General features: G+C 50.8%; 1 protein-coding gene and 1 long non-coding RNA gene across 2 annotated transcripts in view; both read left to right on the top strand.

Annotated features, from left to right (window-relative positions):
* serinc4 (serine incorporator 4) overlaps nt 1-14,917 on the top strand; it is a 56,602-nt gene that overhangs the window by 16,022 nt on the left and 25,663 nt on the right. The window contains exons 6-7 of the mRNA XM_052515938.1: nt 12,626-12,837; nt 13,438-13,533. Of these exons, the coding sequence (XP_052371898.1) occupies nt 12,626-12,837; nt 13,438-13,533 (308 nt within the window). The remainder of the gene's footprint in view (nt 1-12,625; nt 12,838-13,437; nt 13,534-14,917) is intronic.
* LOC127928701 (uncharacterized) lies at nt 8,614-10,561 on the top strand. Its single transcript, XR_008131921.1, has 3 exons — nt 8,614-9,404; nt 9,444-9,765; nt 9,805-10,561. It is a non-coding gene; the product is annotated as an uncharacterized LOC127928701 (long non-coding RNA).

Raw genomic sequence — 14,917 nt, 5'->3', positions numbered from 1 at the left:
ACCTTGTACTGATCTGTTTCAGCTAGGAGCTGCAGTTTGACTGGACGTTACCTTGTACTGATCTGTTTCAGCTAGGAGCTGCAGTTTGACTGGACGTTACCTTGTACTGGAGCTGCAGTTTGACTGGACGTTACCTTGTACTGATCTGTTTCAGCTAGGAGCTGCAGTTTGACTGGACGTTACCTTGTACTGATCTGTTTCAGCTAGGAGCTGCAGTTTGACTGGACGTTACCTTGTACTGATCTGTTTCAGCTAGGAACTGCAGTTTGACTGGACGTTACCTTGTACTAATCTGTTTCAGCTAGGAGCTGCAGTTTGACTGGACGTTACCTTGTACTAATCTGTTTCAGCTAGGAGCTGCAGTTTGACTGGACGTTACCTTGTACTGATCTGTTTCAGCTAGGAGCTGCTCCTCTACTCTGCAACTGCTGCAGTGGGTTTAGGGAGGGTTTCCATTTCTGCCATTCAGGGTCGTCTGTAACTCATGATTCAACTCAATGCAATATAACTTTAAGGGGCAGTTCAGAAGGCATGGTCTGGGCACAAGAGTGCAGCACAATTACATATCCTTTACTGACCTAAACCAGCTGCCCTGTCACTGACCTAAACCAGCTGCCCTGTCACTGACCTAAACCAGCTGTCCTGTCACTAACCTAAACCAGCTGCCCTGTCACTGACCTAAACCAGCTGCCCTGTCACTGACCTAAACCAGCTGTCCTATCACTGACCTAAACCAGCTGTCCTATCACTGACCTAAACCAGCTGCCCTGTCACTGACCTAAACCAGCTGCCCTGTCACTGACCTAAACCAGCTGCCCTGTCACTGACCTAAACCAGCTGTGCTATCACTGACCTAAACCAGCTGTCCTATCACTGACCTAAACCAGCTGCCCTGTCACTGACCTAAACCAGCTGTCCTATCACTGACCTAAACCAGCTGCCCTGTCACTGACCTAAACCAGCTGTCCTATCACTGACCTAAACCAGCTGCCCTGTCACTGACCTAAACCAGCTGCCCTGTCACTGACCTAAACCAGCTGTCCTATCACTGACCTAAACCAGCTGCCCTGTCACTGACCTAAACCAGCTGCCCTGTCACTGACCTAAACCAGCTGCCCTGTCACTGACCTAAACCAGCTGTCCTGTCACTGACCTAAACCAGCTGCCCTGTCACTGACCTAAACCAGCTGCCCTGTCACTGACCTAAACCAGCTGCCCTAAACCAGCTGCCCTGTCACTGACCTAAACCAGCTGCCCTGTCACTGACCTAAACCAGCTGCCCTGTCACTGACCTAAACCAGCTGTCCTGTCACTGACCTAAACCAGCTGTCCTGTCACTGACCTAAACCAGCTGCCCTGTCACTGACCTAAACCAGCTGTCCTGTCACTGACCTAAACCAGCTGCCCTGTCACTGACCTAAACCAGCTGTCCTGTCACTGACCTAAACCAGCTGTCCTGTCACTGACCTAAACCAGCTGTCCTGTCACTGACCTAAACCAGCTGTCCTGTCACTGACCTAAACCAGCTGCCCTGTCACTGACCTAAACCAGCTGCCCTGTCACTGACCTAAACCAGCTGTCCTGTCACTGACCTAAACCAGCTGCCCTGTCACTGACCTAAACCAGCTGCCCTGTCACTGACCTAAACCAGCTGCCCTGTCACTGACCTAAACCAGCTGCCCTGTCACTGACCTAAACCAGCTGCCCTGTCACTGACCTAAACCAGCTGCCCTGTCACTGACCTAAACCAGCTGTCCTGTCACTGACCTAAACCAGCTGTCCTGTCACTGACCTAAACCAGCTGCCCTGTCACTGACCTAAACCAGCTGTCCTGTCACTGACCTAAACCAGCTGTCCTGTCACTGACCTAAACCAGCTGCCCTGTCACTGACCTAAACCAGCTGCCCTGTCACTGACCTAAACCAGCTGCCCTGTCACTGACCTAAACCAGCTGTCCTGTCACTGACCTAAACCAGCTGTCCTATCACTGACCTAAACCAGCTGCCCTGTCACTGACCTAAACCAGCTGTCCTGTCACTGACCTAAACCAGCTGCCCTGTCACTGACCTAAACCAGCTGTCCTAACCTAAACCAGCTGTCCTAACTGACCTAAACCAGCTGTCCTATCTCTGACCTAAACCAGCTGCCCTGTCAATGACCTAAACCAGCTGCTCTTTCAATGACCTAAACCAGCTGCCCTGTCTGTTGAGTCTGTCTTTCTCAGGGTGTGCAGGTCAGGGATGCTGGGTTTATGAGTGGAAAAATATTGAGTTTCAGAAAAGGGGAATGAAGAGAAAGGAGAAGAGAGGGAATAGAGGAGAGGGAATAGAGGAGAGGGAACAGAGGAGAGGGAACAGAGGAGAGGGAACAGAGGAGAGGGAACAGAGGAGAGGAGAGAGGAGAGGGAACAGCGGAGAGGGAATAGAGGAGAGGGAAAGAGGAGAGGGAACAGAGGAGAGGAACAGAGGAGAGGGAACAGAGGAGAGGGAATAGAGAAGAGAGTTGAGAGGGAACAGAGGAGATGGAATAGAGGAGAGGAGAGAGGAGATGGAATAGAGGAGAGGAGAGAGGAGAGGGAACAGAGGAGAGGGAAGAGAGGAGAGAGGAAAGGGAACAGAGGAGAGGGAATAGAGGAGAGAGGAAAGGGAACAGAGGAGAGGGAATAGAGGAGAGGAGAGAGGAAAGGGAACAGAGGAGAGGGAATAGAGGAGAGGAGAGAGGAGAGGGAATAGAGGAGAGGGAATAGAGGAGAGGGAATAGAGGAGAGGGAATAGAGGAGAGGGAACAGAGGAGAGGGAATAGAGGAGAGGGAATAGAGGAGAGGAGAGAGGAGAGGGAACAGAGGAGAGGGAATAGAGGAGAGGAGAGAGGAGAGGGAACAGAGGAGAGGGAATAGAGGAGAGGAGAGAGGAGAGGAACAGAGGAGAGGGAATAGAGGAGAGGAGAGAGGAGAGGGAACAGAGGAGAGGGAATAGAGGAGAGGAGAGAGGAGAGGGAACAGAGGAGAGGGAATAGAGGAGAGGGAATAGAGGAGAGAGGAAAGGGAATAGAGGAGAGGGAATAGAGGAGAGGAGAGAGGAGAGGGAACAGAGGAGAGGAGAGAACAGAGGAGAGGGATTAGAGGAGAGGAGAGAGGAGAGGGAACAGAGGAGAGGGAATAGAGGAGAGGAGAGAGGAAAGGGAACAGAGGAGAGGGATTAGAGGAAAGGAGAGAGGAGAGGGAACAGAGGAGAGGGAATAGAGGAGAGGAGAGGAGAAGAGGGAAGAGAGGAGAGGGAATAGAGGAGAGGAGAGAGGAGAAGAGGGAAGAGAGGAGAGGGAATAGAGGAGAGGAGAGGAGAAGAGGGAAGAGAGGAGAGGGAAGAGAGGAGAGGAGAGGAGAAGAGGAAGAGAGGAGAGGGAATAGAGGAGAGGAGAAGAGGGAAGAGAGGAGAGGAGAGGAGAAGAGGGAAGAGAGGAGAGGGAATAGAGGAGAGGAGAGGAGAGGATGGGAAAGAGAGGAGAGGAGAGGGATTAGAGGAAAGGAGAGGAGAAGAGGGAAGAGAGGAGAGGGAATAGAGGAGAGGAGAGGATGGGGAAGAGAGGAGAGGGATTAGAGGAAAGGAGAAGAGAAGAAGGAAGAGAGGAGAGGGAAGAGAGGAGAGGAGAGGAGAAGAGGGAATAGAGGAGAGGAGAGGAGAAGAGGGAAGAGAGGAGAGGGAATAGGGAATAGAGGAGAGGATAAGAGAAGAGGGAATAGAGGGAGAGGAGAGAGGGAGAGGAGGGATTAGAGGAGAGGGAACAGATAGAGGAGAGGAGAAGAGGGAAGAGAAGAGGGAAGAGAGGAGAGGAGAGGAGGAGAAGAGAGGAGAGGAGGAGAGGATGGGGAAGAGAGGAGAGGAGAGGATGGGGAAGAGAGGAGAGGAGAGGAGAGGATGGAGAAGAGAGGAGAGGATGGGGAAGAGAGGAGAGGATGGGGAAGAGAGGAGAGGATGGGGAAGAGAGGAGAGGATGGGGAAGAGAGGAGAGGAGGGGGAAGAGAGGAGAGGAGAGGATGGGGAAGAGAGGAGAGGAGAGGATAGGGAAGAGGGAGAGGAGAGGAGAGGAGAGGAGAGGATGGGGAAGAGAGGAGAGGATGGGGAAGAGAGGAGAGGAGAGGATGGGGAAGAGAGGAGAGGAGAGGGATGGGGAAGAGAGGAGAGGATGGGGAAGAGAGGAGAGGAGAGGATGGGGAAGAAAGGAGAGGGAGAGGATGGGGAAGAGAGGAGAGGATGGGGAAGAGAGGAGAGGATGGGGAAGAGAGGAGAGGATGGGGAAGAGAGGAGAGGAGAGGATGGGGAAGAGAGGAGAGGAGAGGATGGGGAAGAGAGGAGAGGAGAGGATGGGGAAGAGAGGAGAGGAGAGGAGAAGAGGGAATAGAGGGGAGAAGAGGGAAGAGAGGAGAGGGAATAGAGGAGAGGAGAGGAGAAGAGAAGAGGGAATAGAGGAGAGGAGAGAGGAGAGAGGAGAGGGATGAGAGGAGAGGGAATAGAGGAGAGGAGAGGATGGGGAAGAGAGGAGAGGAGAAGAGGGAAGAGAGGAGAGGAGAGGATGGAGAAGAGAGGAGAGGAGAGGATGGAGAAGAGAGGAGAGGAGAGAAGAGAGGAGAGGAGAGGATAGGGGAGAGGAGAGGAGAGGAGAGGAGAGGAGAGGAGGGGAAGAGAGGAGAGGAGAGGATGGGGAAGAGAGGAGAGGAGAGGGAAGAGGGAAGAGAGGGAGAGGAGAGAGGGATGGGGAAGAGAGGAGAGGATGGGGGAAGAGAGGAGAGGAGAGATGGGGAAGGGGAAGAAAGGAGAGGAGAAGAAGGAAGAGAGGAGAGGGAAGAGGAGAGAGAGGAGAGGAGAAGAGGGAATAGAGGAGAGGAGAGGAGAAGAGGGAAGAGAGGAGAGGGAATAGAGGAGAGGAGAAGAGAAGAGGGAATAGAGGAGAGGAGAGAGGAGAGAGGAGAGGGATTAGAGGAGAGGGAAGAGAGGAGAGGATGGGGAAGAGAGGAGAGGAGAAGAGGGAAGAGAGGAGAGGAGAGGATGGAGAAGAGAGGAGAGGAGAGGATGGGGAAGAGAGGAGAGGAAGAGGAGAGGAGAGGAGAGGATGGGGAAGAGAGGAGAGGATGGGGAAGAGAGGAGAGGATGGGGAAGAGAGGAGAGGATGGGGAAGAGAGGAGAGGATGGGGAAGAGAGGAGAGGAGAGGATGGGGAAGAGAGGAGAGGAGAGGATAGGGAAGAGAGGAGAGGAGAGGATGGGGAAGAGAGGAGAGGAGAGGATGGGGAAGAGAGGAGAGGAGAGGATGGGGAAGAGAGGAGGAGAGGATGGGGAAGAGAGGAGAGGATGGGGAAGAGAGGAGAGGAGAGGATGGGGAAGAAAGGAGAGGAGAAGAAGGAAGAGAGGAGAGGGAAGAGAGGAGAGGAGAGGAGAAGAGGGAATAGAGGAGAGGAGAGGAGAAGAGGGAAGAGAGGAGAGGGAATAGAGGAGAGGAGAAGAGAAGAGGGAATAGAGGAGAGGAGAGAGGAGAGAGGAGAGGATGGGGAAGAGAGGAGAGGAGAGGGAATAGAGGAGAGGATGGGGAAGAGAGGAGAGGAGAGGATGGAGAAGAGAGGAGAGGAGAGGATGGGGAAGAGAGGAGAGGAGAGGATGGGGAAGAGAGGAGAGGATGGGGAAGAGAGGAGAGAAGAGGATGGGGAAGAGAGGAGAGGATGGGGAAGAGAGGAGAGGAGAGGATGGGGAAGAGAGGAGGGGAGGAGAGGAGAGGATGGGGAAGAGAGGAGAGGAGAGGAGAGGAGAAGAGAGGAGAGGAGGGAAGAGGGAAGAGAGGAGAGGGAAGAAGAGGAGAGGAGAGGAGAAGAGAAGAGGGAATAGAGGAGAGGAGAGAGGAGAGAGGAGAGGGATTAGAGGAGAGGGAATAGAGGAGAGGAGAGGATGGGGAAGAGAAGGGGAAGAGAGGAGAGGATGGAGAAGAGAGGAGAGAGGGATGGGGAAGAGAGGAGAGGAGAGGATGGGGAAGAGAGGAGAGGAGAGGATGGGGAAGAGAGGAGAGGATGGGGAAGAGAGGAGAGAGATGGGGAAGAGAGGAGAGGGATGGGGAAGAGAGGAGAGGATGGGGAAGAGAGGAGAGGATGGGGAAGAGAGGAGAGGAGAGGATAGGGAAGAGAGAGAGGAGAGGATAGGAGAGAGGAGAGGAGAGGAGAGGATGGGGAAGAGAAGAGAGGATGGGAGGAGAGGAGAGGAGAGGATGGGGAAGAGAGGAGAGGAGAGGAGAGGATGGGGAAGAGAAGAGAGGAGAGGATGGGGAAGAGAGGAGAGGAGAGGATGGGGAAGAGAGGAGAGGAGAGGATGGGGAAGAGAGGAGAGGGAGAGGATGGGGAAGAGAGGAGAGGAGAGGATGGGGAAGAGAGGAGAGGAGAGGATGGGGAAGAGAGGAGAGGAGAGGAGAGGGAGGGGAAGAGAGGAGAGGAGAGGAGAGGATGGGGAAGAGAGGAGAGGATGGGGGGGAAGAGAGGAGAGGAGAGGATGGGGAAGAGAGGAGAGGAGAGGATGGGGAAGAGAGGAGAGGAGAGGATGGAGAAGAGAGGAGAGGAGAGGATGGAGAAGAGAGGAGAGGAGGGAGAAGAGAGGAGAGGAGAGGATAGGGAAGAGAGGAGAGGAGAGGAGAGGAGAGGATGGGGAAGAGAGGAGAGAGAGGATGGGGAAGAGAGGAGAGGAGAGGATGGGGAAGAGAGGAGAGGAGAGGATGGGGAAGAGAGGGAGAGAGGGGAAGGGAAGAGAGGAGAGGAGAGGATGGGGAAGAAAGGAGAGGAGAAGAAGGGAAGAGAGGAGAGGGAAGAGAGGAGAGGAGAGGAGAAGAGGGAATAGAGGAGAGGAGAGGAGAAGAGGGAAGAGAGGAGAGGGAATAGAGGAGAGGATAAGAGAAGACGGAATAGAGGAGAGGAGAGGAGAGAGGAGAGGGATTAGAGGAGAGGGAATAGAGGAGAGGAGAGGATGGGGAAGAGAGGAGAGGAGAAGAGGGAAGAGAGGAGAGGAGAGGATGGAGAAGAGAGGAGAGGAGAGGATGGGGAAGAGAGGAGAGGAGAGGAGAGGGAGGGGAAGAGAGGAGAGGATGGGGAAGAGAGGAGAGGATGGGGAAGAGAGGAGAGGAGAGGATGGGGAAGAGAGGAGAGGAGAGGATAGGGAAGAGAGGAGAGGAGAGGAGAGGATGGGGAAGAGAGGAGAGGAGAGGATGGGGAAGAGAGGAGAGGAGAGGATGGGGAAGAGAGGAGAGGATGGGGAAGAGAGGAGAGGAGAGGATGGGGAAGAAAGGAGAGGAGAGGATGGGGAAGAGAGGAGAGGATGGGGAAGAGAGGAGAGGATGGGGAAGAGAGGAGAGGATGGGGAAGAGAGGAGAGGATGGGGAAGAGAGGAGAGGAGAGGATGGGGAAGAGAGGAGAGGATGGGGAAGAGAGGAGAGGATGGGGAAGAGAGGAGAGGGAGAGGATGGGGAAGAGAGGAGAGGATGGGGAAGAGAGGAGAGGAGAGGATGGGGAAGAGAGGAGAGGAGAGGGGAAGGAGAGGGGAAGAGAGGAGAGGAGGGGGAAGAGGAGGGGAGAAGAGGGAAGAGAGGAGAGGGAATAGAGGAGAGGAGAGGAGAGAGAGAGAGAGGGAATAGAGGAGAGGAGAGAGGAGAGAGGAGAGGGATTAGAGGAGAGGGAATAGAGGAGAGGAGAGGATGGGGAAGAGAGGAAGAGAGGGAAGAGAGGAGAGGATGGAGAAGAGAGGAGAGGAGAGGATGGGGAAGAGAGGAGAGGAGAGGATGGGGAAGAGAGGGAGAGGAGAGGATGGGGAAGAGAGGAGAGGAGGGGAGAGGATGGGGGGAAGAGAGAGAGGAGAGGATGGGGAAGAGAGGAGAGGATGGGGAAGAGAGGAGAGGATGGGGGGAAGAGAGGAGAGGAGAGGATAGGGAAGAGAGGAGAGGAGAGGATAGGGAAGAGAGGAGAGGAGAGGATGGGGAAGAGAAGAGAGGAGAGGATGGGGAAGAGAAGAGAGGAGAGGAGAGGATGGGGAAGAGAGGAGAGGAGAGGATGGGAAGAGAGGAGAGGAGAGGATGGGGAAGAGAGGAGAGGAGAGGATGGGGAAGAGAGGAGAGGAGAGGATGGGGAAGAGAGGAGAGGAGAGGATGGGGAAGAGAGGAGAGGAGAGGAGAGGATGGGGAAGAGAGGAGAGGAGAGGATGGGGAAGAGAGGAGAGGAGAGGATGGGGAAGAGAGGAGAGGAGAGGATGGGATTTCTGGAGAGAGGTTGAGAGGAGAGATGGGGAAGAGAGGAGAGGAGAGGATGGGGAAGAGAGGAGAGGAGAGGATGAAGAGAGGAGAGGAGAGGATGGGGAAGAGAAGAGAGGAGAGGAGAGGATGGGGAAGAGAGGAGAGGAGAGGATGGGGGAAGAAGAGAGGAGAGGATGGGGAAGAGAGGAGAGAGGAGAGGATGGGGAAGAGAGGAGAGGATGGGGAAGAGAAGAGAGGAGAGGAGAGGATGGGGAAGAGAGGAGAGGAGAGGATGGGGAAGAGAGGAGAGGAGAGGATAGGGAAGAGAGGAGAGGAGAGGATGGATAGGGAAGAGAGGAGAGGAGAAGAGGATCTGTCGAATTTCCCATTAGGCAATGGGCATCCAGATGTTATTTTAAACAACAATTTTAATAACAATTTATTATCCATCAATCTGTCATGATCCAATTGGATGAGCACTTTATGATGGTAGTGATGTATGCTGGTGGGTATGTGTTTATGTATTTAAGTGTCATAAACCTTTCATCAGTCAACTGCACGACTCTACAATTAATATGATGTTATTAGGTTTTATAGTATGTTGGCTGATTGTCAGCACCAGACAAGCATTGGGCACTCAAGTCACCCTGTGTAACTATGACCCTTAACCAAGACCATGGTTTTGATTGAGCAATTGGCTAGAACACTGCTTTGGCTCGTGCGTTGAAATCTGGGGCGGTATTTGTGTTCCGGAGGCAGCGACTTAGACCGCTAGACCAACCTAGGTTACTCAGTTACATATCAATGTGTGTATTTCTGGATTCTCCTCTCAGGTTGACGGTGATATGTGTGTATTTCTGGATTCTCCTCTCAGGTTGACAGTGATATGTGTGTATTTCTGGATTCTCCTCTCTGGTTGACAGTGATATGTGTGTATTTCTGGATTCTCCTCTCAGGTTGACAGTGATATGTGTGTATTTCTGGATTCTCCTCTCTGGTTGACAGTGATATGTGTGTATTTCTGGATTCTCCTCTCAGGTTGACGGTGATATGTGTGTATTTCTGGATTCTCCTCTCAGGTTGATGGTGATGTGTGTATTTCTGGATTCTCCTCTCAGGTTGATGGTGATATGTGTGTATTTCTGGATTCTCCTCTCAGGTTGATGGTGATGTGTGTATTTCTGGATTCTCCTCTCAGGTTGATGGTGATATGTGTGTATTTCTGGATTCTCCTCTCTGGTTGACAGTGATATGTGTGTATTTCTGGATTCTCCTCTCTGGTTGACAGTGATATGTGTGTATTTCTGGATTCTCCTCTCTGGTTGATGGTGATGTGTGTATTTCTGGATTCTCCTCTCAGGTTGACAGTGATATGTGTGTATTTCTGGATTCTCCTCTCAGGTTGACAGTGATATGTGTGTATTTCTGGATTCTCCTCTCAGGTTGATGGTGATGTGTGTATTTCTGGATTGTCCTCTCAGGTTGATGGTGATGTGTGTATTTCTGGATTCTCCTCTCAGGTTGATGGTGATATGTGTATTTCTGGATTCTCCTCTCAGGTTGATGGTGATGTGTGTATTTCTGGATTCTCCTCTCAGGTTGATGGTGATGTGTGTATTTCTGGATTCTCCTCTCAGGTTGATGGTGATGTGTGTATTTCTGGATTCTCCTCTCAGGTTGATGGTGATGTGTGTATTTCTGGATTCTCCTCTCAGGTTGATGGTGATGTGTGTATTTCTGAATTGTCCTCTCAGGTTGTTGGTGATGTGTGTATTTCTGGATTGTCCTCTCAGGTTGATGGTGATGTGTGTATTTCTGAATTGTCCTCTCAGGTTGTTGGTGATGCGTTGAAGATGTCGTTCCCATAGCAACGATTAAAACATTCCCTAACCAGAAACCGTGGATTGATGGCAGCATTCGCGTGAAACTGAAAGCGCGAACCACTGCTTTTAATCAGGGCAAGGTGACTGGTAACATGACCGAATACAAACAGTGCAGCTATTCCCTCCGCAAGGCAATCAAACAAGCTAAGCGTCAGTACAGAGACAAAGTAGAATCTCAATTCAACGGCTCAGACACAAGAGGTATGTGGCAGGGTCTACAGTCAATCACGGACTACAAGAAGAAAACCAGCCCAGTCACGGACCAGGATGTCTTGCTCCCAGGCAGACTAAATAACTTTTTTGCCCGCTTTGAGGACAATACAGTGCCACTGACACGGCCTGCAACGAAAACATGCGGACTCTCCTTCACTGCAGCCGAGGTGAGTAAGACATTTAAACGTGTTAACCCTCGCAAGGCTGCAGACCCAGACGGCATCCCCAGCCGCGCCCTCAGAGCATGCGCAGACCAGCTGGCCGGTGTGTTTACGGACATATTCAATCAATCCCTATACCAGTCTGCTGTTCCCACATGCTTCAAGAGGGCCACCATTGTTCCTGTTCCCAAGAAAGTTAAGGGAACTGAGCTAAACGACTACCGCCCCGTAGCACTCACTTCCGTCATCATGAAGTGCTTTGAGAGACTAGTCAAGGACCATATCACCTCCACCCTACCTGACACCCTAGACCCACTCCAATTTGCTTACCGCCCAAATAGGTCCACAGACGATGCAATCTCAACCACACTGCACACTGCCCTAACCCATCTGGACAAGAGGAATACCTATGTGAGAATGCTGTTCATCGACTACAGCTCGGCATTCAACACCATAGTACCCTCCAAGCTCGTCATCAAGCTCGAGACCCTGGGTCTCGACCCCGCCCTGTGCAACTGGGTACTGGACTTCCTGACGGGCCGCTCCCAGGTGGTGAGGGTAGGCAACAACATCTCCACCCCGCTGATCCTCAACACTGGGGCCCCACAAGGGTGCGTTCTGAGCCCTCTCCTGTACTCCCTGTTCACCCACGACTGCGTGGCCACGCACGCCTCCAACTCAATCATCAAGTTTGCGGACGACACAACAGTGGTAGGCTTGATTATCAACAACGACGAGACGGCGTACAGGGAGGAGGTGAGGGCCCTCGGAGTGTGGTGTCAGGAAAATAACCTCACACTCAACGTCAACAAAACTAAGGAGATGATTGTGGACTTCAGGAAACAGCAGAGGGAACACCCCCCTATCCACATCGATGGAACAGTAGTGGAGAGGGTAGCAAGTTTTAAGTTCCTCGGCATACACATCACAGACAAACTGAATTGGTCCACTCACACAGACAGCATCGTGAAGAAGGCGCAGCAGCGCCTCTTCAACCTCAGGAGGCTGAAGAAATTCGGCTTGTCACCAAAAGCACTCACAAACGTCTACAGATGCACAATCGAGAGCATCCTGGCGGGCTGTATCACCGCCTGGTACGGCAACTGCTCCGCCCACAACCGTAAGGCTCTCCAGAGGGTAGTGAGGTCTGCACAACGCATCACCGGGGCCAAACTACCTGCCCTCCAGGACACCTACACCACCCGATGTTACAGGAAGGCCATAAAGATCATCAAGGACAACAACCACCCGAGCCACTGCCTGTTCACCCCGCTATCATCCAGAAGGCGAGGTCAGTACAGGTGCATCAAAGCTGGGACCGTGAGACTGAAAAACAGCTTCTACCTCAAGGCCATCAGACTGTTAAACAGCCACCACTAACATTGAGTGGCTGCTGCCAACACACTGACACTGACACTGACTCAACTTCAGCCACTTTAATAATGGGAATTGATGGGAAATTATGTAAAATATATCACTAGCCACTTTAAATAATGCGACCTAATATAATGTTACATACCCTACATTATTCATCTCATATGCATACGTATATACTGTACTCTATATCATCTACTGCATCCTTACGTAATACATGTATCACTAGCCACTTTAACTATGCCACTTTATTTACATACTCATCTCATATGTATATACTGTACTCGATACCATCTACTGTATCTTGCCTATGCTGCTCTGTACCATCACTCATTCATATATCTGTATGTACATATTCTTTATCCCCTTACACTGTGTATAAGACAGTAGTTTTGGAATTGTTAGTTAGATTCCTTGTTGGTTATTACTGCATTGTCGGAACTAGAAGCACAAGCATTTCGCTACACTCGCATTAACATCTGCTAACCATGTGTATGTGACAAATAAAAGTTGATTTGATTTGATGTGTGTATTTCTGGATTCTCCTCTCTGGTTGACAGTGATATGTGTGTATTTCTGGATTCTCCTCTCTGGTTGATGGTGATGTGTGTATTTCTGGATTCTCCTCTCAGGTTGATGGTGATGTGTGTATTTCTGGATTCTCCTCTCTGGTTGATGGTGATGTGTGTATTTCTGGATTGTCCTCTCTGGTTGATGGTGATGTGTGTATTTCTGGATTGTCCTCTCAGGTTAACAGGGGCGGCAGAGGACAAGCGCTGGTACCTGGCGGTGATGTGTGCCACCCTGTTCTTCTACAGCATCGCCACCATGGCCTTCACCTTCATGTATAAGTACTACACCCACCCCACCGCCTGCCAGTCCAACAAGGTCCTGCTGTGGACCAACCTGACCCTGTGTGGCATCATGTCCTTCATCGCCGTCACGCCCTGTGTACAGCAGAGTGAGCAGTCGCACGCATACACACATTCTGGCTCTCTCTCACACACAAAAATGTGTGTACAAACACACACAAAGATGTGGACACACTAATGCACATGGCATACACATACACACACACTCCCTTTCTCTCGAATGGACGCACACACGCACGTGAACACACACTCATGGTACTATTTCATCAGGATGTGTTTTAGCCCAGTAAAGGGTTAGTACAGACACAAACCCATAGTGTCATCCAGTAAGCACTTAAAGCTGACAGCAGCCTGGAAGACCACCACCAATGTGAAACAGGCAGTGTGTCTGTCCTCCAGTACTTAGCAGGGAACACTTACTCCATCTCAGGCTGAGCCAACATCCATGTGTGGATGATGCCATATAATCTAACCTGTCATCTCTCCTACTGCTCTCTATCATTGTTCAGACAGAACTGTGTTAGGGGACCTCTGTCTATACATGCCAGGGTTTTACCAGGATGTTTTTACCATGTATTGAATGTCATGCCGATTTCTCGACCTGGCCTCCCACTTTGTGTGTGTGTGTGAGAGCTCATAAGTGTGTGTGTTTTTAGTTCTCAAGCTCTCCTCTCGCTCTCTGTCTACAGAACAGCCCCGTTCAGGGCTCCTGCAGGCTTCCATCATCAGCTGCTACGTCATGTACCTCACCTTGTCTGCCCTGTCCAGCCGGCCCCCAGAGAAAAGTAGGGCACACTAGCCTTTTCCCTATGGGAAATGGGGCATTGGAAACACTGGAACACACACACATGCATACAGTTGAAGTCAGAAGTTTACATACACCTTAGCCAAATACATTTAAACTCAGTTTTTCCACAATTCCTGACATTTAATCCGAGTAAGAATTCCCTGTCTTAGGTCAGTTAGGATCACCACTTTATTTTTAGAATGTGAAATAATGTGAATGTGAATAATAGTAGAGAATGATTTATTTCAGATTTTATTTCTTTCATCACATTCCCAGTGGGTCAGAAGTTTACACGCACTCAATTAGTATTTAGTAGCATTGCCTTTAAATTGCTTAACTTGAGTCAAACGTTTCGGGTAGCCTTCCACAAGCTTCCCACAATAAGTTGGGTGAATTTTGGCCCATTCCTCCTGACAGAGCTGGTGTAACTGAGTCAGGTTGTAGGCCTCCTTGCTTGCACACACTTTTTCAGTTCTGCCCACAATTTTATATGGGATTGAGGTCAGGGCTTTGTGATGGCCACTCCAATACTTTGATTTTGTGGTCCTTAAGCCATTTTGCCACAATTTTGGAAGTATGCTTGTGGTCATTGTCCATTTGGAAGACCCATTTGCGACCAAGCTTTAACTTCCTGACTGATGTCTTGAGATGTTGCTTCAATATATCCACATAATTTTCCTACCTCATGATGCCATCTATTTTGTGAAATGCACCAGTCCATCCTGCAGCAAAGCACCCCACAACATGATGCTGCCACCCCCGTGCTTCAAGGTTGGGATGGTGTTCTTCAGCTTGCAAGCCTCCCTCTTTTTCCTCCAAACATAACGATGGTAATTATGGCCAAACAGTTCTATTTTTGTTTCAGTAGGCCAGAGGACATTTCTCCAAAAAGTACAATCTTTGTCCCCATGTGCAGTTGCAAACCGTGGTCTGGCTTTTTTATGGGGGTTTTGGAGCAGTTTCCTCCAGCATCTTCACAAGGTCCTTTGCTGTTGTTGTGGGATATATTTGTACTTTTTGCACCAAAATACATTAATCTCTAGGAGACAGAACGCGTCTCCTTCCTGAGCGGTATGACGGCTGCGTGGTCCCATGGTGTTTATACTTGCGTACTATTGTTTGTACAGATGAACGTGGTACCTTCAGGCGTTTGTAAATTGCTCCAAGGATGATCCAGACTTGTGGAGGTCTAAAAAAAAATGGGGGAGGTTTTGGCTGATTTCTTTTGATTTTCCCATGTTGTCAAGCAAAGAGGCACTGAGTTTGAAGGTAGGCCTTGAAATAAATCCACAGGTACACCTCCAATTTACTAAATTTATGTCAATTAGCCTATCAGAAGCTTCTAAAGCCAGAATTTTCTGGAATGTTCCAAGCACAGTCAA

Source organism: Oncorhynchus keta, unplaced genomic scaffold, assembly GCF_023373465.1.
Source record: "Oncorhynchus keta strain PuntledgeMale-10-30-2019 unplaced genomic scaffold, Oket_V2 Un_scaffold_3531_pilon_pilon, whole genome shotgun sequence".
Taxonomy (NCBI): domain Eukaryota; kingdom Metazoa; phylum Chordata; class Actinopteri; order Salmoniformes; family Salmonidae; genus Oncorhynchus; species Oncorhynchus keta.
Note: the sequence above shows the minus strand (reverse complement) of the source record. Positions and strands in the feature narration are given on the sequence as shown.